Source organism: Pseudopodoces humilis, chromosome 5 (genome assembly GCF_049639895.1).
Source record: "Pseudopodoces humilis isolate 2021_Gansu_Grassland_sample_001 chromosome 5, ASM4963989v1, whole genome shotgun sequence".
Classification (NCBI taxonomy): Eukaryota; Metazoa; Chordata; class Aves; order Passeriformes; family Paridae; genus Pseudopodoces; species Pseudopodoces humilis.
Genome location: NC_142204.1, coordinates 22,569,775 through 22,597,662, shown reverse-complemented (window position 1 = coordinate 22,597,662; position 27,888 = coordinate 22,569,775). Strand labels below are relative to the sequence as shown.

At 48.4% G+C, this 27,888-nt stretch overlaps 2 protein-coding genes across 8 annotated transcripts in view; both read left to right on the top strand.

Moving 5' to 3' along the window:
- MYH9 (myosin heavy chain 9) overlaps positions 1–5,094 on the top strand; it is a 69,794-nt gene extending 64,700 nt beyond the window's left edge. For all 3 annotated transcript variants that reach the window (XM_005527559.3, XM_088055586.1, XM_014256628.2), the window contains exons 35-41: positions 233–361; positions 699–787; positions 994–1,117; positions 2,185–2,393; positions 2,796–2,904; positions 3,209–3,381; positions 3,534–5,094. In XM_005527559.3, the coding sequence (XP_005527616.1) occupies positions 233–361; positions 699–787; positions 994–1,117; positions 2,185–2,393; positions 2,796–2,904; positions 3,209–3,381; positions 3,534–3,651 (951 nt within the window). In that variant the 3' untranslated portion in view covers positions 3,652–5,094. The remainder of the gene's footprint in view (positions 1–232; positions 362–698; positions 788–993; positions 1,118–2,184; positions 2,394–2,795; positions 2,905–3,208; positions 3,382–3,533) is intronic.
- Positions 5,095–19,946: 14,852 nt separating this feature from the next.
- The window catches only part of RBFOX2 (RNA binding fox-1 homolog 2), a 171,731-nt gene continuing 163,789 nt past the window's right edge, over positions 19,947–27,888 (top strand). For all 5 annotated transcript variants that reach the window (XR_015772505.1, XR_001331787.2, XM_014256621.2 and 2 more), the window contains exon 1: positions 19,947–20,147. Coding sequence is in view for 3 of the 5 variants with exons in the window: in XM_014256621.2 (XP_014112096.2) it covers positions 19,947–20,147 (201 nt within the window). In the remaining 2 variants the exon portion in view is untranslated. The remainder of the gene's footprint in view (positions 20,148–27,888) is intronic.

The window sequence follows — 27,888 nt, the reverse complement described above, 5'->3', positions numbered from 1 at the left end:
TCCATTTATCTGCCAAAACTTTTTTTCCACAGATAAGCAATCCTGCTTGCTTCCACTGATATTTTTACATGTTACTTGTGAAACGCAAAAAGAATGATTTTTGTTTTTACAGCAACCTTTGTGGTTGTTGAAAAGTAATGAATCCCTATTTCTGTTTTCCGTCCATGTTTCCCGTAAAACAAATAAACCACATCTCTTAATATTAATTCATTGCTTTCTATTCTCTTTTCAGGCACAAATGAAGGATTACATGCGGGAACTGGAGGACACACGTACTTCCAGAGATGAGATCTGGGCACAGGCCAAAGAAAATGAGAAGAAACTGAAAAGCATGGAGGCAGAGATGATCCAGTTGCAGGAGGTAATGGAATATGCATGAAAGTCAAGGATTGGTTTGTTTTCTTTAGCCAAGAACTACATGCAGCAGTCTAAGCTGGAGTGTTTGTTTCCTTTCTTTCGTACTTCTTGCTCTGCTCAAATATGAGGTCCAATTCAGAATTTGGCCCTTTCCTGACAGCTGTGATAGGAGTGTGCAAAGCAAAGGAGGCTGTGGCGTGGACAGGGAACAGGCCATGTCATATAATTAGCTTTGGCTTATGCTAGAGACCATACCAGCCATTACCAGTAACTCCTTTTTCCTATGCTGCGTTAATTGGTAGCTTCCTATTGGATCACTGTCCGTCTCGTTTTCATTCCAGGAACTTGCAGCTGCTGAGCGTGCCAAGCGCCAGGCCCAGCAAGAGAGGGATGAACTGGCTGATGAGATTGCCAACAACAGTGGTAAAGGGTGAGTAATGTTCCCCGTTTGAGGGAGGAGGAGCTGCTGTGAGAAAACACTTCTTGGCCTGTTATTTTTATGTAAACTGCAGCACACACTGTATCCCCTCTGGTCTCTAAAGACTGAGCTTATTTTGTATACAAGTGGTGAGTTTTCCCCAAGGCATCGATGCCATCAGTGCTGCTTTAATGCTTTCATGACTCTGTGTCCTGCAGAGCACTGGCCATGGAGGAGAAGAGGCGCCTGGAGGCACGGATAGCTCAGCTGGAGGAGGAGTTAGAAGAAGAACAGGGCAACACAGAGATAATCAATGATCGGCTCAAGAAGGCAAATCTTCAGGTACCTGTTCAGGCTGTAGTGGCCTGTGGGGGTTTTCTGGTGTCTGTGAATCGTCAGACTGTGCCAGCAGCTACCTTGTGCACAGTGCAGACCCTCAGAAAGCCATCGGTGCGAGCAAGATGGAAACAGCTGAATACAGTACAGAAAATAGCTAAAACTATTATGATGTTAACTCACTGGCTTGGGCCATTTAAAATCGTTGGGTAGCTGGAACAATCTCCCAAGTTTATTTTAAACTAAACCAACCCCCTCCCAGTCCTTTTTTTCTGTACTAAGGGATATTGAGAAAGATGATCTGTGGCATGCTGCTCCAACTTGACATGCTAAAGGGTGCCACAGTGTGTTCGGAAAATTACTTTTCTGCCAGTTGTACGCTGTTTGAAATTGACTGAACATGTGAAATTTGTTAGGCTGCTATAGAAACCATGATTGTGATCTGCCTGTTGTGTGCCATATTTTGTCTGCCCAACTTTGAGAGTCAATCACGTTGTTTTCTTACCACTCCCAAAGCCAAGGAGCTGGGCTGATTGTTTTCCAAAGGGCTCTTTCATTCTGATAGATGAGAGTGTAGTTCTCTACTTGGTTGACTATCAGCCAGAGCCCTGGCTTGGAAGTAGACAAGTTCTCACCCTTTTACCTCTGACAGACAGTATTTTTAAGCTGCTGCTTTGTATAGAAGTAGATAGACAGCACATAAATAATAAATTAGTAAAGCACATGTATTGGATCCACTTGCCTCAGGATTTTTGTAATTCAGAGACTGATAATTACTGTGTTAAGTGTCAGACCATGACTTGAGCCCCAGAGGGCAGTGAATGTGATTGGCAAGCCCTAAGAGTAGGTTGATAAACCTGTTATTCAAGGAATTACTTTGAAACTCTGGGTAAACTAAGATACTTTGAGAAGTGTCCTGCCTACAGACAGCTCCCTCTGCATCAGAGTTATTCCAGGTATTCAGCTCACCCTCAGGGTCCTTTTTCTTTTTAAGTCTGAGAAATAAATGAGCCTTTCAGGCAGGAGCACTGCACTGGCTGTGCTGAGGAGTCCTTATCTCTCTCTTGGCGCAGATCGATCAGATGAACGCCGACCTGAACGCTGAGCGCAGCAACGCGCAGAAGAACGAGAACGCTCGCCAGCAGATGGAGCGCCAGAACAAGGAGCTCAAGCTCAAACTGCAGGAGATGGAGAGTGCCGTCAAGTCCAAGTACAAGGCTACCATCACGGCCTTGGAAGCAAAGATAGCACAGCTGGAAGAGCAGCTGGACATGGAGACCAAGTATGTACTAGGAGAAACTGCTTTACAAGCTTCCACCCCTTCTGGGATTTTAAGCTCCTCTTAAATCTCATTTGTCTGAGTTGTGAGCTTCATCCTAGGTATACAGGGTAGTACAGAAATAAGATCTTGGCATACCTTCCTTGTTTGTCACAGTTAATTCTTCTGAATTTCACCACTCCTAAGACTGTAGCTGTGGTGTGCTTGTTGCCCCTCTGTAGCTCTTGTCCGTGTGACATCAGCCTTTTGGTCATTTCTGGGGAACATTGCCTCTCATCCTCTTTTCTTCCTAAGCTGAGAAGGACTTTTGCCGTTTTCCTCACTTCTGACTTGTCTGGATCAGGTGATCTTGTTGGGGACAGTGGGAGATAAGGTGTTGTCTGAGCCCTTGGTGTTTGTGTTCAGGGAGCGCCAGGCTGCCAGCAAACAGGTGCGTCGTGCCGAGAAGAAGCTGAAAGACATCCTGCTACAGGTGGATGATGAGAGGCGTAACGCTGAGCAATTCAAAGATCAGGTGGGTACAGTGACCTGCAGTGTCTGTGAGTCTTCGGGGGGGTCAGGCTTTCCCTCCTATGACCAAGGCATTCACCATCCCATGCATTTCTCTTCTTCTCTGTCACTGTAATAATTACAAGATGAGAAAGATGAAAATGTGATTCTTTTAAAGAAAAAACAAGGACCTCTCAAGTCCTAGGCAGTTCCCTTCAGAAAGGGAAGAGGGGGCTTTGGAAACACTTTTTTTTTGCTACTACAGCTACTGTGCTGCAAGTCGGGGGAAGCACTGAGTTCTTACTATTTGTTGCCCCATTCATGCTCAGGCGGACAAGGCAAACATACGCTTGAAGCAGCTGAAGCGCCAGCTGGAGGAAGCAGAAGAGGAGGCCCAGCGAGCCAATGCATCCCGTAGGAAGCTCCAGCGGGAGCTGGAAGATGCCACCGAAACAGCGGATGCAATGAATAGAGAAGTCAGCTCCCTGAAAAGCAAACTCAGGTAAGGAGGAGCATTTTGTGCCATGCCTTGGCAGCCAGTGCAGCATGGGCTTTGTGCAGCTGCCCCCAGCAAACAGCGGGGCCGGGTGCTTCCTCACCTCCTCCCTGTGAGTTCTGTGGAACACTGCTGAGGTGCCGTGTGTCCTTCCCTAGGCGTGGGGACCTGCCGTTCGTCATGACACGCCGGATGGTCAGGAAGGGAACGGGAGAGTGCTCCGACGAGGAAGTGGATGGCAAGGCGGATGCTGGTGATGCCAAAGCTACTGAATAAGTCCTCCCATTTGACCCAGGTTACACGTGAGGGAGTGACCCATCTACCCTCCCCTCTTCCATTGGACTTTCAGCAAACCCTCTCCTCCTAAATTGGCTGGGGATCTGCAGAGCAAGCCCAGGTCTGTGTATCTGGAGCCATCGGGCATCTGTGTTCCTGGTTTTCTCCTCTTTCCAGTTTCCTAATCCTCTTTGTGGATTTAATGCCAAAGAGTCAGGGCTCTGAAATTTGACCAGCGGTTTGGCCACTGCAAAGGCCTGTAGAACTGTCAGTGCCATTTCTGCTGGTAAATCCTTACACAGTTTGGAGGGAGTGGGGCTAGGGAAAGATTATTTTTGCTGTAAATCTCCTTTTGTCTTCAATTCTAGCTGCAGGGAAGCTTCTTCCTGTATTCTTTCCCCTCCCTCTTTGTTTGCTTTCGGCAATCATGTTCAGTGACCTCAGACTTCTGCCTCTTTTAATCTGCCCACCCATGTGGTTTGGGAGCAGTTTCAGGAAAAACGGTGTGCTTTGGCCATGGCAATTTGCCCTTTCTTCTTCCGTGTGTTCCCAGGGGGGACTGAAGAGGGAAACTCTTCTTGGGACCGCTTACCTGGGGAACTTGCCAAAGTTGTCTCTCTCTCTTTCTTTCTTTTTTTTTCTTTCTTTTTTTTTTTCTTTTTTTTTTTTTTTTTCTTTTTTTCTCCCTTCTTTTCCTGTCTGGACAGATTTCTGAAGTGCAATGATGTCCTGTTTGTGTCTCTGCCTCTGAGCGGTTTCATCTAAGGTAGTGTGGACCAGTAGTTAATGACAGGCTGGGGGAGCAGAGCAATGTCCTTGTGCTTGTCTGAGAATCTCTGGGGGACCAAATATATTTAATGGTAATAGACAGAATCTAGAGGAATTTAATAGGGTAGTGGGCAGAGGGTGGGGATAAGGGGAGGGAAATTCCTCTTATTGACATGTCCAAGCCTCTTGCACCTGCTCTGTAACCAGGGGTTGGGATTAGTTATTGTGCACCATTGAGTAAGAGTATATTAAAAACCCTTTAATCTGCACAGATATATGTAAGGCCTTTGTATTTCTTGTAATAAGTAATTAAGAAAAAAAAATAAAGGTCTTTATCACTGCCTTTCTTTTGGGACCATGGTTATATATAGATAGTCTTTACTTTTCTACACCGTACACTGGTTGCTGGATTTACCTGTATTCTTAACCATATTGTATATGCTGCATTTAGACCTACTTATGAGCAAAGTAAGAAAATATGAAGCACCATACTGTATGCCTGAAGCGCCCTAATGCAGGAGTCTCCTGTCCCAATTGCTGTCACAGAAGAATTTAAATTTTTTTATATAATAAAAGTGCCTTAGCATGTGCCTCAGCTGTGTGTCACCACTACAGTCAGTAATGGTTTACTGGTGCTCCACTGATGTTACCAATAAAGATTATCCATGTGCTGCAGTCCTGTGTGTGTGTGTTGCCCTTCACTCCATCCCTCGGTGCAGTGAACACCCTGTGCAGCCACAGAAACTCTGCTTTTTGTTATGTTTTTGCTAGAAATTAAGTAAGAAACTTCTTGTGCCCATATTCTGGTCTTTTGGCCCCTTGAAGTGTGTCACAAGTACATTCTGGTCCTACAGGCAGGGCAGGAGAAGCTGGAGTGCAACAGCAGCAGCTCCTAACTCTGAGCTCATCCTTCCCATCCTGTGCTGGCAGAGATTTAGACCTTGCTGAGAAAGTCTGAGCTGGGAGCTGCGGTCGGGGCTGGGCCGGGCCTGGGTGGCAGCGATGGGGAAGGAGGTGCTGGCACTCACACGAGGGGCCTGTGCTGCCAGCAGGGGAGGGGCTGCTGCCACGGCCAGTGCTGGCAAACAAGGAGCAGGGAGGGAGCAGCTTACGGGAAACTCCTTCCCTGGGGAGCACACGTGGCTGCTTGCCCCCAAAGGGCGGCATTTCTGCCTAACCAGATGTTGGGAGGGGAAAAGTCTTCTCATTAAGAAACTTAAGTGTAAGTAGAAGTTAAAAAAAAAAAAGGGGGAGTGCAGAAGGAGCAGGCAGAGTTAACCATGTGCTGCTGCACAAGTGTATGCAGTCCAAAGGGTCAGCTGAGAATGAGCTGCTTTAGAAGCTGTGTTACGTTGGATGCAGTTTTTGAAAGCCTGGATAGGGATTAAGGCATGAGGGGCTGGATGTGGGTTCATGATATGTGGAATACAGACACTGCTGTGCTCATCTCCTGCATATAGGCTGTTGAAAACAGGATTGGACTTAGTGTCACCTGGGAGGTTACTGGCTCAGCCACTTCAGTCTTTTTCCAAAATGTTTTGCAGAAACTTGCAGGGTATCTCTGAGACCAGTGTGCCCTTTAAATTGCATAGAAATTGCTTTCCCATCATAGGATCAACTTGATACAGCACCTCTGGCCAGGCACTGCAGTGATCCAGAGCAGAACCTGTGTGCTGATGCTGTGATGACCCTTTTAAGCTCAGGCTGCTTTTTGTGTCCTTAGCCTTGTGCTGTGTGAGCCAGAGCACTGCTTGGCTGCAGTTCTGTCCTGTGCAAGATGGAAAGAGGCTTGTGTGGTTTTTTGTTTTTGTTTTTTTTTTTTTACTGGCACAGTATTTCTCTTCAGCTTTCTACTTTTTTGTGCATCCCTATGGAAGGGACAAAATTGAGTCTCCTATTCACCATTTTCTGCTTTGCAGAGTGCAACCTTAAGCCAGGAGATTCTCATGGCTTCAGGTTAGTTGCTGTTCTGTGGCTCCCCAGAGCTTGTAAATGCTTCACAGTGTTTTTCCTGGAATTTTGGGGGTGGTCTGAGTAGGTGAATGGCTACAAGGGCTGGAATAAGCATGGAGGAGGTTGAGCTTTGACCTTTTCTATGGGCCCTATAGAAAAAGTTTCTGGAAGTTGTTGCTGGAGCTCTGTTTGTTGTCTGGACTATCTGGCCTCGGGGCTGATGCTAGCCAGGGTTGGAAGGGTTTGAATTAGAGGGAAGGGCAGAGAGAGATTTTGAGGAAATGTAAGAGATGATGTTGATTACAAACACTCCTGTCCCTGCACTGGGTCATTCTTCTGGGACAAAGGATCTGCAACCAGATCATTACATTACATAAGCTGGTTAAAAAAAAAAAAAGATTAAATTGTTGCAGGTTTACAGCATGGCCCACACAGGGCATTGCAACAGCAGAATCGAGGGGCAGAGCAACCAGCCCAGCCCCAGCCTTTGGGAAATGGAGGTAAATCACCTGACCTGCAGCAGTATCCTGTGCAAAGAGCCTTCTTTCCTGGGGAGCAGCTGAGTGCTCTGCTTGTTCCTGCTGCAGCTCCCCCCAGGGCAGAGCAAGGACAGTGGCCATTGGAGCCAGATCCAACTGGGTTCCTGGGCACAGCAGCACTGACCTGCCAGGTTTAAGATTTAGCGCTCTTCCATTTCTTTCACAAATTGATTCAAGTACCACTTACTGTAAATGAAGAATGAGGGTTCAGATTCAATGGCTGTGGAGTGGGATTCCTCAGTGACAGACACTGGAGTGGGGGAACTAAGGTGGAAAGCTGCAGCTTTCCCAGCCTGGGGTGTGATGGAGGTCCCAGAGCAGTGGTTTGAGTGATCTGAAAATAAAATGCAGGCTTCTGCAGCCCACCTCTAGAGCTCAGGCAGTTCAGCTGGTTCTGGAGGTGCTGGAGACAATATTCCCAGTTTCAAGACAGAGAGCTACCACTAGTGGATAACTTCTGTCTGTATTTAATTTTGCCTTTCCCTGACGCTCTAGCAGTGGGACTGAAAGCAGAAGGAAAAGGATAGCTATAAAAAAAAATATACCAGAACCCTTTTTGTCCTAAATTTATGACTCCCATCCTTGCTTCCATTTCAAGCCTGTGGGGCTGAGCAGCCATGCAGCGAGAGGAAAAGCAAAATGTGAAACCTCTTGGGCAATGATAGTCTGGCACATGAGAGGAGAGAGGTGCAGGGTGCCAGCTCTCTGCACTGGGGCAGCCTCCCTGTCTGAGACTTGGAATTTGGGTAGAACATACAGAGAAGGATGCTGAAAAGCCAATTAGGTAAAAGTACAGCCACTCTTTGGACTGGGCTTGGTTGTGCAGGCTGAGCGTTGAGGGCAGGCCACCTTCTGCACTCACCTGCCGCAGCCAAGGGTGCATGCAGGCAGCAGAGGCCGTGGGACACGCGCTCTGCAGGAGAGTCGGCCTTGGAGGTTTCACTATTGCTCAGCTCTCCAGCCCCCAGGAAGAGAGGGAGGAAGTGGAGGACTGATGATGATGGAGTGGTTGGCCTTGCAATGCTGTGTTAGTCATAATGTGGTTGCTTGCTGCTAATTAAGCTGGAATTACACTGTGAATGGCTTAATTCACTACAGCCCTAATTGACTTCTGATGGAATTTGTGCAGAATCTCATGGGAGTGGGTGTTGTGGCAGGGTGTATCACTCAGGACAAATAGATCACTTCTTTAGACTCCTTTTTAGGAGAAGAGCCATCGCTCAAATCCCTGACCTCATTTAAGACTGAGCTTGAAGGAGGGCTCTGTGGCAAGAAAAAGTTTCACTAGACATGAAATTCTGGTGGCAGAGAGTGGTGGTGCCAGTGGAGAGATTTGCCTAGAAGTGCAGGGATGTTGCACTGTACTGCCAGGAGATGTTGGGCAGCCTCCACCAGCTTTGTGGGTGAAGCAATGACTTGATGGAGGAAAGAAAAAGGAAAAAAATACAACAAACCCTTGGAGCAGTGATCAAAGGAACTTCCTGCTTTTCATTCCCACTGTATCCAGGGAAACATCTCCCTGTGTTGCCTTATAAAGAAATAGCATTGCACAGGAGCTGAGCCCACCTTTCACTTTTCCTCCCTCAAACTCCTGGCACTGAGGCATTCCTGGTGAAGCAGCCTTTCCCCTAGCCCCCTATTCCCTTCCAGAATGCTTTACTCGATCCTGAGCTGTCCCTGGGATTTGAGAAGACTCTGGCAAAACTTCCCAGCCCTGCAAGTTGCTTGATGGATGCAGGCTGCCCCATGGCCAGCAGGCATGTGTTGAAAGCTTGTTTCATTTCCTTCTCAGCACTTCCCCATGGGAGCTGAGAAGGGCATGAGAGCTGCATGCACCCTGTCCGTGCTGCCAAGTCCATCCTAGATCAGAGCTGGCTCTTTCAGACCCCATTTCTGCCTCCCAAAGCTGGTGCAGGTGTAAGGAGCTCAGCTCTGGAGGAGAGACCGGCTCCAGCCTCAGGTGAGGCTCTCTGCTTGCTTCTTAAATATTAATGTTGTCGCTAGGAGCTGCAGAAGGCTTTGAAGCTGAGGTTTTGGGCGCAGCCAAAACAGGTTTTAATGAGGTAACACAGCCCAATTTGCTGTGCAGGCTTTTGATCCTGTGGGCTGTCAGTGTGCTTGTGCAGCTCACAGCTCGCCAGCTCATCATTTTCGGAAGCACGAGGCACCCGGCTGTCTTGCCTTGACGTGTCCTTGTGGGCAAGGATAAAACTCTTGATCAGCTTTTGCTTGAAGCTCAGCTCACCATTTCCTTCTCACCTGCAAAGTTTCTGGGAGGTGACTTCAAGGACACAGTTTATGCTCCAGCATGGATCTGCAGTTAAGCTGCAGCAGGACCCCACACAAGGAAAGGAGCCAGGTTAGTGCTGTCTGTGTTTGTTCAGGCCCCTGCTGCGGGGCTGGAGGGGATTTATCTGCATCCCAACACCTCTCCTTTGCTAAGGGAAACACCTCTGTGCTGCAGCTGAGGCATTTGGTTCAGAGTAGGGATGGCCAGCACAGCTGGCAGCCCTGCTGCACTAGAGAATAACACAGAGTATCTCTACAGAGCAGGAGGAAATTACACTGCGAGTAAAGCCCCTCTGACCTCAGAGGTCATTTGCCGGCACTGCTGCCCTGGGCAGGTGAGGAAACCAGAACTGCTTGAACAGAAAAGGCAGCGGGGCTGGGGCCCAGCAGCAGCATTTGCTGACTGGTGCAGGGCAGGCGGCCCCAGTGCCACCAGTGGAAGTGTCGGGACAAGGATGGGACCAGCATCCCAATGGCCAAGGATGTGCCAGCATGTGCAGTGTGCCCTGCAGGACTGGTGCTCTCACTGGGTACAGCACAGCCCTAAACACAGCACAGCTTCAGAGGGACACTGAGGATGAGCCAAGCCTGGCAAAACATCCCCATGAAGGGACCTGACATGTTTGCTTTGGGCAGAAGTTGAAAGGGGATTAGGGAGAAAATCACAGAGGGAGACCAAATAGCAGCTTCTCTGTGGCTCCTCTCCCATAACCTGGAAGCAAAGAGATATGTGATGGAGAGAGGAAGCAGGCACCCACTCCATGGACGTAGGGCATAGCAGGAGCAGAGCTGTGTCCAGGATTATCATGCAGGATCATTTCAAAACAGCTTCTCTCCAAAGACAGATTTCAAGGTCCCAATCCCCTGGATGGACAGAGCAGTTGTTCTTTGCTCTGCTGTCCAGGATCTGACAGATCAGTTCCCCAAAATCTTCCCTCTGCATTCCCCTGGCAGCTCTGTGAGCTGTGCTTGAGAGGATGCCTGTTCTCCATGGGGCCGTGGTACCTATGGCTTGCCCAGCAGGAGAGGCTGCCTCATGATACTGCCACGAACTATTAAAAGCAGCAAGATGATTAAAATAAGCTGTCATGGGACATTCACTCCAAACAGAAAGCATGAGCTGGGTTCTGTCATTTCCCAGGAAAGTTAATCTGTGTTTACAGGCTGCCATGAAGTTGGGCCGTGCTGGTGGGAGGCTCCCCAGACTAATTTCTCTCCTGGCAAGGTGTGTGGGGGCAGCAGCACTGCTGTGGGCAGCTGGCTCCATTTTCCCCTGTCAAACAAAGCCTTTTCCTGGCCACCGGGGTGGAATAAGCAAACACCTCCCAGCAGGCGCCATGGCAGGAAGAGCTGGGTCTGGAAATGCCCGCGCTCCGCTCCTGACAGCGGCAGAGCCTCGGCTGTGCTGCAGAAGGGCGAGAGGTGCTGGGGTGGGAGCCCATGGAGCACCTCTTGGTCACAGTCTCACTTGCTGGGACATCCCACCAAGGCAGAGAGCGCTCCCTGTGAATTGCAGTGGGCTAGTTGGACTTCCACCAGCCAGTAGAGCCCACAGCTCCCTTCTGCACTCAGTTTCCTCCAGCACAGGTCAGAGATGCCCTGAGAATCCTCCAGCTGATCCCAGCAACACTCCCTCCCACCTGCCCAACAGGGACCCTGCCTCTATGCATGCAGGTAACCTCACTGCTGTTGCTAAAAAAGAGGCCCTTAGGCTTGTGTTGGGGCTGGGGGTAAATCAATTGCCACTGCCCAGGTACCTTTGCTGGGGAGGATAGCTGGTCCCAGGTCTCCCAGCCCCTTGTCCTCCTCACACTGCTGAAACTGGGGACACATCTGGTGTGTGCAGGACTCACCTGTCCTGTTTGAGTTGCTGGGTGAAAGCGAACCAAGCAGAAGAGATGGGTTGCACAGGTAGCAAAATTTTTCACCTGACATAATTTGTTCCCTTTACCTGCTTAGCTTTTGGATTCTGCCTTTTCTGCTGCAACTGGCACGGCCCTTCTTGCTAATCTGGGCACTTACTGGCAGGACAGGGATTGCTCCCATGTGGTTTTGATGCTACTGCTTTCTGATTTTCTTGTGCAGTGAATAGATAAAATATTTACTGTCTTTCCTCGCCTTTCTTTTTTTCTCTTTTTTCTCCTCTCCTCTCTTTTCCGAACTATCCAGCAAATCCTTTGATGCCAGAGTCAGTCACAGCACAACATTTCACAGAAAATAAGTGCTCATGGCAATTCCTGCTCTGCAATTTGAACTCCTTTCCTCTTTAAAGGAAAAGGTAAAATTTGGGGACATGAGGATCTGGTAGATCTGGTAGGATCCACTGCTAAATTACTGCCTTAGAGGATGACTTGGAAAGTGTGGATGGAGAATACCAGCTGTGACTGATGGACTGGGATGCGTTTAAAAATTAAGTACCTCAGAGAACTAATGAAGAATGGTTTCAGCTGAAGAAATTTCTTGTGGGTTGAACACTGGAGGAAAGAGATGAATTATCAACGATACAGCAGGTGAAAAGGGGCTGCTTTATTTATTTCCGAAGCACAGCGAGACTCGATGTGTACTTACCTGTGTTGATTATGAGCCCCGCTGAGCTTGATTATAATTCGCTCTCCGGGGCGAGCGTGCTGCGCTCGGCAGCAGGGAGGAAGTGCAAAAGGAATTTGTCTGTGCCAGGATGAAATGTGATTACTGGCTGCACGCTGCAGCAGAGCCTTGTTCCTGGGGGTTGGGGATCCCACACCTCTCAGGTATCCTATGAGTGCTGAAACACCTGAGGGAAGTTTATTTTTTTTTGGCCTGTTTCTGACTGGTTTGGTGCCACGACACCTAAGCTGGCACTCGGTAACAGCACAGAGCTGATAGTCCGAGGTGATCTCTTTGAAACAAAGCAACAGCTTGGTAATGGCCTTACATGAAAGGGAGAGCTTTGCTATAAACTAATTCTAAAGCAGCTGCCCCACAGCCATGGAGGAGCTGGAATGCTTTAACAGTAGTTTTAGTTACAGCTCGAGCAGTTTATGGATGGGAATACCTGGTGTGATTTCTGGGCTCAGTGACATGGGACAGCCATGGGCAGCCTGAGCAGGGATTTTGGGGATGATGCAGAGGGATTTGGGGTACACTGCAGGGACCTCAGTGGGTTGTGGGGAAGAAGAGGGCAGAGCAGAGGCAGGGCAGCGAGCCCTTGGCTTGTAGGCTCACACTCCTGGTAGTTCTGGGAGCCTTCAATGAGGTTTTGGCAGTGGAGGGGTGAGTTCATTCCTGCTTATAATCTGAACCTCTGGCTCTGTTTTCTCTTCCTCTCCCTTCCCCTACTAATGTCTCCCAAGGGAAAGTTCCTGCTGCAGTAAAGGGGAGGAAAAGACAAATCACAAAAGCAGAGGGCTGGGGGATGCCGGGTGGGGAGGCAACTCCAAGGGGCCGGCCTGCTGGAGCAGACTCAGGAATGCTGGTGAGGGAGTGGCAGCAGGGACAGTGGAAAATAGATATTAAAGGGAGAAAAAGACTTTTAAAATCAGTGTGAGCAGGTCCATGAGATGAAACGGCAGTGACTTCTCTAGAATGGTTATAGTCTCGTACCTCAATTACATTTATTTGCGTGCCCTACCTGTACATTCTCACTGCTGAAGAATGCACTCAGACTGCTTCCAGCTTTCCCCTCTGTCATAAATTGCTGGAATTTATAGCACTTACTCTGGAGACTGTGGTGATTTCCCCATTCCATATTTAACCCATGTCACCCAAACCACCTAAACTGCATCTGAATGCAAGCTGTATGAAGAAAAGTGATATTAATACAAGTCAGAGGCAAGTCTTGGGAGGGAGTGTCCAGCATGAAATGGTAGTTCTGAGTCACACGGCTGTTTTCTGGGTCAGCCAGACCCTACTGCACAGGGCTGGTATCCCCAGCCAGCTCCAGTGTCACTCAGGGATTTCCACCACGGTTTTATCATCAGCTTCGCAGGGCTGTGGATATTCCTTTCTGAATTTTGCATAGGCTGGTAATGTTTCATTTCGATTTGAATCTCTAGCCCTGATCAAATGGCTGTTCAGCAGGCAGGAAAAGGACAAGGGGCTGGAAAACATGACTAAATATGGCTGTGTTTCTGGTTGCTACAGACTGCAGGATTAGCAGTCCCTTCTTGCCAGCAGTCACAGCTGAAGTTCCCAAGGTTTGAGGATCACTGAGGGGAGCTATAGCCCAGCCCTCTCCCTGCCTTTTTTATTTTTTAAATTTTTAAAAATTTTTCTTAATTTTTTTTGTTTGTTTTCCACAGAGAAATCTGCAACCTATTGTGTGGGCTAGTAAACTTGGCAGCCTCCAGCTGCCTATAAAATTGCATTAGGCATTTATATTTCCTGTAGCGGATTATGTGTTGTCTGGGTTTCGGATGATTCCGGGCGAGAGGCTTAGCCTTTCTTTTTTTCAGGGGCAGGGGGGGTGTGGGCTACAAATTGCATTTGAAATCATTTCATCTTCTTGAAGATAGGAGAGCACTGGCAATCAGCAGGGCACACGGATGTGTTTCGAGACAGATGGAGGCAGTGTCCCTGCCTGCGGCTTGCAGAGCTGCTCCAGCCCCGTGTGCAAGGCACAGGCACCAAAGTCCTCACCTTGCCCACAAGCACATCAATAACCCCATTGACTGCAATGATATTTCTCATGCTTCAAGTTAAGCAAGTGCTTGAATGTCACGCTGAATCACAAGTGAAGGATTTCTTCGCGCTCTCGTGGATTCAGTTCTCCTGACCCAGCTGGCTCCGTGAACCCGCACACATCGGGAGTTTATCTGAAATCTTAGTATTTATGCAGATGGAGCATACATGGGGGATTTTCTTTTCAAACTGGAGGTTGACTTACTTTGAAAAAATCCTCTTGGCTCATATACAGAGTATTTATTGTGCTTTACCAGTTTTCTGATTTGGATCTGAAGCCAAAGAGGCATTTACTAGAGTGGAGAAATCACATTCACAAAAAAAAAATTAAAAAAATAAAAAAAAAAAAAAAGGAAAAGGAAAAGTATGTCTTCAAATCTTATTTGAAATCTGTGCTGTATCAGCAGCTAATAACATTGTGAAGGGGTAAAATCAGATTGCAAGTGCTTATTGGTACAATGTTATCATAAATTCACAGAGCACTTTTCTGCACGAAGGAAAATCGATCATCTTTTACTGCAAATGTACAGTCTCAGGGCACGATTTTGGAGTCATGTTTATGTGAGTAAGTTGTGTCTCACAGTCCCTGTGATGCGAATGCTGCACTGCTGGATAGCCAGCAGGTGGAGTCATCTATAACGGATGTGCTGCGGTCTGGAAAGTTATTGAGTAAGTACGGGATGGGACACGTGGAAATTCCAGTTGGAAGCTGAGACCAAGGAAAATATAAGGAATGGAACTGGAAAACTGTGAGCGTGGCAGATACGAAGAGCTAAAACTTTAGCAGCAGCAGAGGAGGGACCTGCAAAATGTTTGGAACAGTGAATAGCTGGAGCAATCCTGGAAACACTTCTGTGGCTTGGATCCCGAGGCGTAATTCATGCTGCTGTAATTTGCACAGATGGCGGATGTCTCAAGGGAAGGCTCGAACAGCTGGGAAACATCAGGGTGTGGGCCAGCTTCAACCACACACCCTTTCTTTATCCCCGAATCAGTCACAGAAGTGAAAGGTGATACCGAGATCGCTGCAGAAAATATCTGCAAGCTACTCTCTGCGCTGGGAGATGGCTCCTCCTGCGTGGTGAATCCTGTTAAGGACCAGATTAGTGTGGCATTTTGTGTGTAAAAATGCACCTTCAGAAGCTTTTCAATAAACCAATTAGGGAGGATGAATCAGCCTCAACTCCAGAGATCAGTCATGTAGTAAATTGAGTTGTAGCTAAAGGGCCCTAATAAACAGGGTGCTTCACTGAAAAGGAGCAGGAGTTACCCCCACACCTTACCCCGTTCAGTTCCACGATGTGCCCAGCCACCACAGAGGATGTTTTGCTTTGTCCTCTGCTCTATCTGCCTGTTACACCAGGAATGAACATTGCCTCCAGCGGGGCATTTGCCCTTCTCAAGCTGTGCTGCCTCCAGCCTATTTGGAAATGCGCAAACAATGATTGGTACTCTCTGTTTGTGTGCCCGTGTAAGCTGAATAGCAATGTCAGGCTGTTACAGACTCATGTCTGAGAGAGGAGAGGGTGGCACAGCCCTGAGGTGCTTCAGAGACACAGCCAGAGATGTGCAGCCAGGCCACTGCAGGACTGCATCAACAGCAGCCACTGCTGGCCCATTGATGGGGACTCCAGCCTTCAGCAACCTCTGGTTCACTCATCACAGGCAGCTGAGGGGAATACGTGCCAGGTATTTCCCAAGTACTGGATCTCTGGCATCCAGCGGGTAGGAAAGAGCCAATGAGGCTTTTTTTCTGTGTCCCCATGAAGGGAGGTACCCTGTGGTACCTCTGTAGCTCATACTGTTTATCTTGGTCATTATCTCAGTCTTATTTATCCAGCTCTGCAGTCTGAACAGGAACACAAGAGACCTTTCATCTCCCAGATGTGCTCCCCGCACACCTTTCTGCTATTATACATTTTTGGGATATACAGTGATGCCCTTTCAGGTTAGAACTGCTGGAGGACCTACCTTATTCCCCGTCCCCTCAGGCATAAGCAGTGCAAGCAGATGGCATTTTTATGCTAATTGCATCAATACAGGTAACTGCATCTGTGCTGCAGGTGCCATGCCATCCTGCTTTGGCAGCATCAGGACACCTGAAATGCCACACCTGCTGTACAGCCTGATGCCCCACAGAACCACAGACCAAGCAAACAGCAAGGATAAATGTGCTGCAGTGATGTTTGCAGGAAACAGGAAAATGAGTCAGGAAAGTTTTGCTCTGAGCTCTCTGATGGATTCCCAGCTGCTGACACTGCTGCCTTGCTGGAGTGCCGAGGTGCTTGGAGGTGTTTGCTGAAGCCAGGTGTCCTCATTGCGAGAGGTGGCACTGGGAAAAGAGCGGGTGCATTGTGGGTGCTGGCCCAGTGACTGACATCTGCCAGCACCTTTGCGTCACAGCGACATATTGATATTGGCATCCTGCCGCTGCTTGGGCACTGGCACCCCCCTGGCACACCGTTCAGGCCAGGTGACAAGGTCCTTGCATTTTGCTGACTTAGGTTATGTATTTTTAGCTGCGTGCTAATTGGTTACAAGAAAAGGCAGCTTCTGCTGGTAAAATTTTCTAGCAAATTGCTGGTCTGAGATAAGGAAGAAGAAACATTTACCCACACTAGTTACTACGGAAAGCTCCATCGTCGCTTCCTGCGAAACCAGGACCAAAGTCCAGGCTGAAACTTCACCTTGGCGGCACTTCATCACCTGTGGGAGTACTGCTGTGAAGAGGAAGAGCGTTTGGCTTCAGAGGTTTGTCTGACTGGACAGAAACAGCAGGAATGAGCAGGGCTGGGCAAGGTGCTAGACCCCACCTGACCCATTTAGCAGAGAGACAAAATCCTCCATGAAAGAGAGGAACAAAGCTGCTGGAGGCTAAAAGGGCAAGAGGGAGCTGGTCAGCAGGGTGAGACATGGTGTGTAGATGATGGAAGCAGAAAGAAACTGTTCTCAGTTGTGGTGGTGGAGAGGAGACATTTGCTTTGAAGTGGCTCTGAGTAATTTCTATGCCTTTGAGCCAAAGGCTAATAACTGAGTTTGTGCCTCTCTTCATGCCTATGCCTTAGAACTTTCATGAGTCACTGCCTCTGCTCCATTCAAGCACCTTCTGGGACCCAGCCCTTTGTTCTTCCATAGATGTTTCACACCCAGCATCCTGATGCCACCTGATCTCCAGCCCAGTGGGAGCACCAGCACATGTTTTTCCAAGGAATCTCTTCAGAAGATACCCTTCTGCAGGGAGGATACCACCACAATTTTATTCTAAAATGATATTAATCTGTTCAGGAAAGATACACTCTTCATGCCAGCTTCTGGGAGCTCTCTGCAAGGACAACATATCTTACGATTGCCTCTCTCCGGTCTGTCAAAGACAAAGCACTGGTGAGCACTCTGCAAACTAGTCCACGAAATCACAGCACATGAGCCTTTGGCAAGAATGCTGTGCAGCAGTGGAAGGGTTAACAGAGGAGTCAGCTGTCTGTTTAGTATGTCTCAGATGTCACATACAAATACCTAAAAGGCAGCTGGGTTGTGTGAAAGGAAATCAACGGATTAAGATTGTGTCTCAACTCAAAAGCTTTTTTGTGACTTCAGGAATGCCTCATATCCCATCTGTTAAATGGTGATAATACCTATCCCACAGTCTTACCATGAAGACAAATTAATTAATCTTATTTTATGAGGAAATGGAAAGATCTGGATAAATGGTAGTATGTAGTAACGGGGCAGTAATGTCAGAAAGCTCACAATGGCACAGAGCACGGCAGTGGCAGCTGCAGGTCACTTCGGTAGGAGGGCACAGTTCAGCTCTTTTCACCTGCACCATAACTCAGCTCCGTGCCCTGCGGTGGTCCTGGCTCCTCCCCTGGAGCATACCACAGCCAGCTGAAAACGCCTCACCAGGGTGCCTATGGCACCGCCAGCTCTGCCAGGAGCTGCTCTGCAGCACAGACCATGTGCACACAGGATGCAAGGGAGACCCTGCAGCAGCTTTGGCACCTGCATGGCAGGAGGTGGTGGAAATGGGGTTAGGAGAAGGAGAAGAGAAAAATGGAGGCTGGGCACCATAAGGCAACTCATTTCTTTCATATCCCCAAGGGAAGTGTCGGACAGACACTGAGTTACCACGATGAGAGGAGTGCTCCCAAGATCTCTCTCTGAACTGTTAATTCCTGACCTGACTGAAGGTTGAAGCCTTCTGCAGCTTTACACAGGCAATACCTTAACTTGGACCCTATCACGTAGAATCCCTGGTCAAAATTAGGGGGGGGAAGAGAAATACAGAAACATTGCTTTTCTCTGTATGAGCAGCATCCCAGTCATGAGAATTGCAGCTTCTTTCCAAGCCAAGGGTGGACTGAACACGTTCCTTCAGTGTTGTTTGACAGTCTGGCTCATTTTATCAAACCCAGTCAAGATGAATGAGACATGTGTTTACCCTTGGTGGGTGAGCAGACAAAAGCTGCATATAATTGTCTTCTGGGTGCCTGCCACTCCGTGGGGATTTGTAATCATTTTGAAAAAAAGAGATTTCCCCTGTCACTGGAGGAGACAAGCTGGCACCTCAGCAGAAAACATACCACTTAAAATAGCTTTCAACGTGGCCTTGAAAACTATTTTCGGATGGGGAAAAATGTGGTGTAAGGGAAGACTGGAGTCATGTATGGTAACTGTCACTCAAAACCAAAGGCTCTATAATTTCATGAAGATCAACAGATGTAGCACGTACAGGGGATATGGAACACAAAGATAATCTAACTGGTTCCCAGGCTTTGTTACACATTGTGATATTCAAGAAGGCAATAAAGGTTTCCTCACACTGACCAACTCCATTTTTAGTTTTTTCCTTTTTCTTCAAGTTGTTGGCAAGCAGGAGTGTTGTCCCCACCTCATAACAAGCCAACCGCAGATTTGTATTATGATCTGTGGATTAGTTCTCCATCAAGTTGCCATGGCTTCCAGACTACGTTCAGGACAATACAGGTTGCCTATGCCTTCCTCATTCTAGAGCAGACATTGTCCCCAGCGCTACCAGATTGCAGCTGCATAATAAAATCAACTTTATGTTTTGGTTGAGGATCCCAAGTTTGTTTCTCAAGATAAAAACGTGGAGACACACGAAAGGGCTGATGAACAGGCTTTGGGCTCTTGCAGACTGGTGTCTCCATCCAGTTGGAAGTCCAATGCAGCAAAAAACCGAGGTGAGATACATATATATATGTACATAAACGCAGGAGAAACCCACAGAGGCCATCAGGGACAGGAAACCAGCGCAGCCCCTTCCTCAAGAAATCAGATGTGCTCTGGGGCAGCGAGGCGAGCCCTGGAGTGAGGTGCAGGGAGGAGGCCTGGGAAAGGCCGGGAAGAACACAATGCACTGAGTGATGCGAGGTTGCGCTGAGCAGGGCTCCGGGGCTACGGAGCGGGGCAGCACACCCCTCGCTGCCGGATGCTCCTGAAGCGGGGGTCAGGCCAGTACCCCTCATCCCAGGTTCGCCTCAGTTCCTTACGGAAGCGCTGCGGAAACCTTACGCCCAAAGGCAGCCCCGCGCCAGCGGGGCCGGGACCAAGCCGCCCCGCGACGGGGGACGCGGCTCTGCCCGAGGGCTGGGCGCCCCGCACTCCTATGGCCACCGCCGCGGCCCGGCTGGGGGTCCCGCACCCGCCGTTGTCCCCACAGGGCGGCCGGGCGGGCTCGGCGCAGCCCCGCTGTCCGGCGGTGCCGAGGCGGCCCGGCCGAGCGGCCATTTCCCGGAGCCCCGCGCCGGCCCCGCCCCGCCCCGCCCGGCACCGCCTCCGCCGCCGCCGCCGCCGCCGAAGGTTTCCGAGCGGGGGTCGCGCTGCTCCGGCGGCGTTTCCGGAGATTGCCGAGGGGCTCCGGCCCCTCCCCAGCCGCCGCCGAGCCCGTGACCGAGGCGCTCCGGTGGGTCGGAGCCCGGCGCGCCCGCTGCTGCTCCGGTCGCGCCGCGGGGCTCGCCGCCCTCCTCCTTCTCCTCCTGCTGCTCCCGCTCCTCCGGCAGCGCCGGGCGCCGCGGTGACAGAGCGGGGCGATCGCGGCGGGGGGCGGCCGGGGCTCCGGCGGCGCGGATGGCGGAGGGGCGGCCGCCCCCCCCGCAGCCGCAGCAGCAGACACAGCCGCAGCTCCTGGCCGGCGGCGGCGCGGGGTCCGCCCGCGGCGTGAAGCGGGAGCCGGAGCTGGAGCAGCCCATGCCCGGCGGGGACGGCGCGGAGGGCGGCCACAGCAAGCGGCTGCGGACGGAGGCGGAGGCCGACGGCGGCGGCATGCAGGTAGCGGGCAGGGCCGGGCCGGGCCGTCCCCGGCTCTCCCTCCCCGGGACTCGGCCGGGCCGCGTTTCATTTCGGTTTGCGGGATTCGGCGCGTTGCGCTCGGGCGTACGGCCCTTTCTCCGCGGGCAGCCGGGCGAGCGGCGCTCCCCCCGGGCTCCCCGGGCCGAGCCGGGCGGCTCCCGGGGGCGCAGGCCAGCACGTGGAGCGGCGGCGCGGGGCCCTGGGGGGGCCGCCGCCGGGTCCGGCGCCCCGGGCGCCGCCGGGCAACTCGGGCAGGCCGCGGTGTCCGGGCCGGGTGCGGGGCACCGGCAGCGCTCCGGGGCCGGCGGGTTTTACCCGCGGCGCTTGGGGCTTGTACGGCACCAGGAGAAATCCCAGGTGCTCCCTGGGAAGGGTGAGAAGCGGGGTAGTGGGGCGTCTTCTAGGCTGGTTCAGAATCCCACGTTTCTGTCGTCTGCTGCCAGCGCGGTTTGATCGTCCCCAAAACATCGTTTGTTTCAGGTGCATTGGCCTTTTTGTTTGTGGGGTGATGCTGCCAAGGTGTTTCTGCCTCCCTTTGTCTGGGTGTTGTGGAGGGTTGTTTTATTACTGCAGTTGCACTGGTCTTTTCTGCTTCTGTCTTTCGTGATGAGTATATCAGAGATCTTTGGAAGCAGCGTGATTTATTAATCTGAACTTGTTTCTCTGCTCACCTTTTCTGGGGTTATTTAGCGCTCCTGGCTTTCCAAAGGGAGCATCCTGTTCTCTCCATGGTATTTCTCATCAAGATGCCGAGTGCCGGCCAACACTCTTTCCTTTTTATTTCCCAGGCTGTCCCCAGTTTTCATACTCAAGAATTACTTATTTTTTAAACAGCTTGTAGCAGGAAGGTTTTGTTTGTGGTTCTGTCTGATGTTCAGCCTTTCGTGGTGGTCTCTCCACCCCACAGCGTCATGTTTTCCTAAGTGTGATGGTGTGGCCTGAGCGCTTGCTGGAGCTTTGTACACAAGTGCTGCTGCTTGTGCTGTCCCAAGGGCAAGCGAAAATCGTGCTGTGCTCTTTAATCCCTTGAAGTAGTGTGTTCTCCCAGACATAGGTGTTAAGGATGACTCAGGCAATGTGTACAATTGCAAGGAGAAAGATGCTCGACATCGAAGGAGTGTTTATACGGTGTACCTTGCTGGGAGTTATGAATGAGTGCATGAGCATGGTGACTTGAAATTCTTCTAGCTCTTCAGAGTTGAACTGAGGCAGAGATCCTGTGTAGTTACTGAAGACGCACCAGTTTACCTTGCATAGAGTGGTTTAACTGGTTGTTGTTGATACAAACCTGGGTAAATCAACTGAAAATTGCCCAGGACATGATTTGGGCCTTTTGTTTTTTTTTTTTAGTTGCTGTTGAGTACAATTTTTCTACCCATAAAAGGCTCCCCCTTATATTTACATTGAAAGGTATCTTGCTTTTTGTTCAGTGAATAATGCAAGATAGTAAGAGTGCAGCTTTCAGCCATGGGGCTGTAACAGTGTGTGTGTGAAGCAGTGTGTAATACTGGTGGTCATGATGCTAGGGATTGATTGTGGAATTAATTAGCAGGATGCTGGGGTTTATTTCTGTACCAAATAGTGGGAAACAGTGGAGAAATTAGGTGAAGTGCAACTAGTACAGCCCAATTTTTAAGTGTGTTTGTAGTGAGTGTAGCAGTTCTTCAGATTAGGACACCCATATTGTACTTACTTGGCATTCTTAGTGTAATTTTAATCTTTATGTATGTATATATATGGAAAAGATTTTTCAATCCTTTTATTTTAAAAGATGAAAATAAGCATATATATGTGTGTATGTATATATGTACAAATTCATACCATTATTTGGAACTAGGTGATCTTTAAGGTCCTTTCTAACTGAAACCATTCTATGATTCTATGTCCAGAAGTTTCCCTTGACTTTTTTTTTTGTTTGTTTTAAAGACTGTAGTTTATATATTTGGAGAATCTTCTCATGTTTGCAAGCAAGAAGTACCAAATTTGAAGCCAAACTTCCCAGTAATATCAGAAGTAGGAAAAATGTGTTCTTTAATGTTTGGGAAATTCGGTATCTTTTTGCTTAAAAGACAAAACACAAGATTGCCCTTCATGAGGATGTCAGTTCAGATAGTGCTTTCTTTTGAAGTACCTATTTTAAAATAACCAGCTCCTCTTTAGTAAATCCTCTATGTTTAACTGTATATAATGCTTACAAGAGGAATAAAGAACCTATTCTTTGATTTTTTTTTTTTCTCCCTCTCATATGTATTAGAGGCTTTCTGAAAGCTGTAAATAAGACCAGCAACCATTGTACCTTGTTTTTCCTGGAGATCCTGTCAATTTTCTACTTCCTGTTCCAGAGCCACGGGCTGTTGCTGTGTAAACTTGGTGACCTTGTGTCTCTGGACTGATAGCAAGGAATCACAGAATGCCATGCCCACCACCACTTCTTCTTTGCGTAACCTGTGCCTACCAGTGGCTTAGGATGTAAACACAGTGTGTAATGCTGAAATAAAACATTAATTTTATAAATTAATGCTAATAATTAGCAATAAATTGCTAATGTAGCTGTAAAACTAATAATTTTTTGGGGGTCTATTGACATGAAATATCAAAACTAGGCTATAGGAAGGTAAGACAGTAGTTAGTTATTAAGATCTTGAGGCTTGAGGTGCCTAAAAGCTTTGAGTAGCCCTTAAATTTCCTGGGCTTCTTGTTTTCTGCTGTCTCAGGCCAGCATGCTCAGACAGCTTATGCTGTTAGGGTTTCATTATCTAATCCATCTTTGATCAGGCCGGATAAATGGTGTTTGGCCAGTGCTGATCTTGTTAGGAGGGTGGTGTAAAGCTGCTTGAGTTGGGATTGGGACAAATCGGATCATGGCTGCTATCTGCTTCTGGGACATATTTCAGTTAATCATGGCGTGGGAGGAAAAGGTCTACAAGGAACTGCTGGTTTTTAGCTCCCTCTGTTCCATAAATGGCAAAAGTCAAATGCTACCAGCCAGGAATGTCACCTGGAAGTATTTGGATAGGTTTGTAAGCTCTGGAAGTAAAGGGCCCCAAAGGTACTGCTGCTTTTTAACTGTATAAATACTAGCAAAGGACTACCTTGTGCTCTGTTTGCTGACTTGGATGGTTGAATCATTTGGATCAGCTTGCTGATCTGAGTAAAAATAATGCCTAACACAGGGGAGAAGGTAAAAAAAGAAAGTTATATTAGCCTAAGTCACTTGTAAAAGTGCACTGAAATGCAGTTGTTGATGCAGCTGTATTTGTTTCTTGTCAGAAAATACTGACTGCTGCACAGATGGAAGAGAAAGTACCCTTGCAACAATCTCTCTCCTCCTCTTTTCCTTGTGTGATGAAAGATGAGAAATGTTGTGGCTAGCTGGGAAGTGTCTCTTTCTCTTTCAAGCTGCAGACAATTGTATAATTCCAGGGTGCTCTTTTTGTCTTCCCTTTCCAGGTGCTAGAGGTGTACCGGACAGTGTACACTGGCTGAAAAAGTTACTAAGATATCTTTCCCTTGCTTTGTGTGGGGTTGAATGAGTTAATCAACTCCTTGTTTAGTCCCTAAGCTGAATTTTGATTTATCTTTTTTGTGGGATCTAGGCAGGTTAGGAAATTAAAATCATACCTGGTGGTAATACATGGGAGGAATTAGATGCAAGGTGTGAACAGAGCTGATCCTTGTTCCCCTTTCATGAATGACTTTTGTGCTCAGTATCCCTGAGTATTTGGGAGAATTACCCTTCTTGCAACCGTGAGCATGGCCAGCTGGTCAGGACCGACAGTTAATGCAGCTGTGGTCTGCGCCTTGCCCAGTCCACATAAACCTTTAGTGGCAGCAGTGAGTGGTGACTTTGTGTTGTCATTCAGCCATGTCAGCACAGGGTTCATAAAGATGACTAGTGGTGTTGAGATCAGTCCCCTGTGACTAAAAGATGATGTAATAGACGATAAGTCTGCTCCACAAGATAGTCTGTGGTTTCTCATCCTACCATGAGCCAGAAGGTGGTCTGTGACACCCTCTAGCAGCCTGACTTCCTTCCAGCACCTTGAACTGCAGGGTGCTGCAGAAAGGGGAGAGTGGGGGCATGACTGGTGCTTCATGACAACCAGTGTCCTTGCTCAAGCTGTGGCCTGTTTGTGGTGCTCCAGGGGGGATGGCAAGAAATCAGTCTGCTGATAATTTCTACATACGTTTGGGTTTACAAATAAGAGGGCTGAGTGTGATTGTAATTGAGAAGGGGCCAGTGAATAACAGCTTTTGCGCTGTGAAGGACCCTTTAGAAGTCTGTATTTTTAAATCTTACAGAAGAGAACATCTAGTTCCAGTAAATTGTGGAAAAGCTGTGTAATCAGGTTAGCTTTTTCCTCCCTCTTATTTTTCATGGCATGGCTGTCTTTGTAAAGAGATGTAGAGCAATGCAGGGGATACAAGATAATATAGTAAAAGAAATGAAGTTTCAATCTTTCAACCCGTACCTTGGATCCAGGATGAGGTTTCCTGGGATGCTGTTTCAACAGAATATTGCTGATGTGATGAGACGTAATGAATCACCTCTAAGTTTGTTGTTGTTTCTCTGTTTGCATTTGCCCTTTGTTTTTATAAATATTTGAATGTTATGAGTTAGACTTGACACAGTCTGGGAACACTTAGAAAATCTCCAGTTCAAAGAAAACCCTTGGCAAACAGACTGAAAGTTGGGATTTTAGAGCTGTTAAGAGTGCTTTAATGTTGGCTCTTTTCTTGCCATATTCAGGAAAATGGAAAGCCCAAGTGAAGTATTCTGCATGCGTTAGTACTCCTCCTGGCTCTCTCGGTACTTCTCTGTAGATTCCAGAGGTTTGTGTTCAAAGGTGATGGCCACGTCTGTGACGCTGGAAGCCAAACAGAGCTCTGGCTCTACTGGAGATGGTTTCCTTCTGCATATGGGTACCAGCTGTACACATAAGCTTTTTATTTTTCCTTTCAGAATTCCCATTTAGAAACACGAGTGCTCTGGTATTTTGCAGGAGGCCTGGTCTCCCCCTTGGTGTTGGAAAGGTTGCCCACCTGGCTGAGTTTGGAGCAGCTCCTGGGCACATCCTGTGCTATACCCTCTGTCGGCTGTTCCTCCCAGTGATGCAGCAAGCAGGGCCCCTGCCTTATCCTTCTGCACTGGGGGTTTGCAATTCTGTATTCAAGGTTGTCTCAAAGATGTGCTGGTCACAGGTTTAGCAGCTGTGTTCCTGTGCTGGCTTCGTGCTTTACCCTGACCACCCTTTCAGCCACTGCTGCGGTGAGGCCAGTGGCAGCAGGAATACCAGAACACATGAGATACAAAGGAGACAGCAGTAAAATAAAATAAATCAACTACTTTGTTTGCACTAGGGGTAGGGAAGCCAGGCTCAAGTTGAGATGGATCTGAACAGGATTCTGTGTGTGGTCTGTGGCCCCCTGGAAACTGCTGCTGAAGGACATACCCCTGTTAGCTTGGAAAAATAAAGCCTGTCCTTAGCAGTGTTTGGTTGGCTGCACAGAAACCTCTGCCCCTCTGGAAAATGTTAGGAATCACGTTATTTGAAAATGTTTTAAAACCTGCCACTCCGTGCTGCTGACTTGTCTTGTGGCACTCAGCAAACCTTAGTTTTTGTATGAAGTGACAGAGAAGGGGAGATGTTTTGGTTGTCTGGAAATTTCTTATTTAATTTGTCCTGATATTACTTGACCTTCTGTGTGTGTGTTTGCTGTTGAAATGCGGTGGCTGAGGGATCAGAGGAACATCCAGAAGAGAAGTGAGAGAAGCAATTAGAGGTAACGAGTTCCAGTTCATTGAAGCATTCTGTTGATCTACATTTTACAGTGGTATTGAGTGGACACCCGAGTGTAGCTGTCATGAGATAATCCTGATGTTTAGGGATTAGAGCTGCTTGACTGCATTTTGGGCCTTAACTCCCTTTGCTCTCCAGTAAATTTAATTTTGCCAGCAATCTTTTGTATATTCAGTTTGAAAGATATGTATACATTTTCTCCAGCATGCTTCCTCCTCTCTCTGCTTCACTTTCTTGCATCCAACTCATTTTTTCCAGGCTGAATTAGAGATATTTGTAGGAACCAAGTCCAGTGATGGCATGGACTGGATGAAACAGTCCTCACCAGTCCTGGACCTTGTGGTGTTCCGTGTTAGGGCTCTGCTGAGCTGTGCCTGGCTACCTCTCCTGCAGGGAAGCTTTGCTGAGAAAGACCACATAGTTTTCTAGATTTCTAACCTGGGTTCTGGAAGATTTCCAGGGTGTTTGTGAAGTGTTCCAGTCTCTCTCTCATTTGGCTTGTCACACATACATACAACATCTATCTAAATCACCCCTAGCAGTTCTCTTGCTGGACCAAAGGAAATGGGATGCCAACTCCTTAGCAGTGATATGAGGTATAGTGGCCACAAAGGTTGTATACAAAAGCCCCCTTTGTTTGATGAGCAGCATCAGCTGAACTAGAGCTAGATCCAGCATCTGCTTGGGCAGAGCAGGAAACTTTGGCAGTTTCTGTCAGCTCACTTGGTGTGGCATTGGTGTTCAGTCAGCTATACCATTGTGCCAGCTCCTAACCTTTGGAGTGTGGGCAGAGGGTACTCGTGGTTCACGCTGATTAGAAAAGAGGTAATGAGATCTTCTACTTGGATAAGACAGTGGGATTCAGGCTGGCATGTTTTTGTAAAGTGGCTGTGTGTTACTGGGGCTGTTGCTTATTTTCGCCTTTGTCTAGGAGAGTTTGTGGTGCAGAAAGATTGGATGCTTGCTTCAAAGATTATGGAATAGAAGCACTTGTTGCTTTTCTTGCATGACTTTATTGGGTTTTATCTGCTTATATTTGCCTCAGCAATAATGCAGCTATTAGCATAAAGATCAGGAAGAAGCTGCACCATTTAAGGGGGAAAAATCCCTCATCATGTCAGCACTTTTTCCCTCTGACTGTGCATAGCTAAATTTCTTTTAATAGAGAGGCGAAAGAATCAACCTTATGTGGCCTTTCTGTGTGTCACAAATATCCAAATATGTTCCCCAGAGGCCTTTGGGGCCTTGGGATCTGGATCTGGCTCAGGTTTCTTCAACGGACTGCAGTATTGTGCACTTTTAAGTGAGGCTTTCTGCACAGCTTTCCCACTGCTATTTCTGTAGGAGATTCTTGCAGACATTTGGAGTGGTTGTCACTGTTGAGGGTGATGCCCAGGAAGAAAATCCCACCAAGGCATCACTAAAAAGCCTTGATTTAGTGCTGTGTGGGCTGAGGGGAGGCTCTAGCTGGGATTCTGGTGCTGTAATTTTGCTGCTTGTGGTTGCTGTTCTCCTGCCCAGATAGTGCTGGGAAGGTCGCCTTTCCTCCAGCCTGTTCACTGACCTCAGGCAGCAAGGCGGGGGGAAGGTCAGGCTCTGCCCAGCTGCAGGACTGGGCACCTTCTTCCTGGGTCCCAGGATCTGCAGGCAGAGTAGCCAAGAGTGTCTCTCTGAGTGGCTCCAGTGAGAGATTGTGCTTCTGAGCCATCTCTGTCTGCCTCTTTGATTTTATTCTATTCTGTGTCTTTGCTTGCCTTTTGTGGGAAGAAGAAATGAAGGGAAGTGCAAGCAATGGCTTCTTCATTACCCTTTGTACTCTGCTGTTCTGGAAAGCAGGTCCATCAGAGGCCTCTTTCCTACCCTTATTTAGTTTTAAAAGCCCTGTTTAGCTTTGGAGCTAAGCTGGACCGGAACGGAGT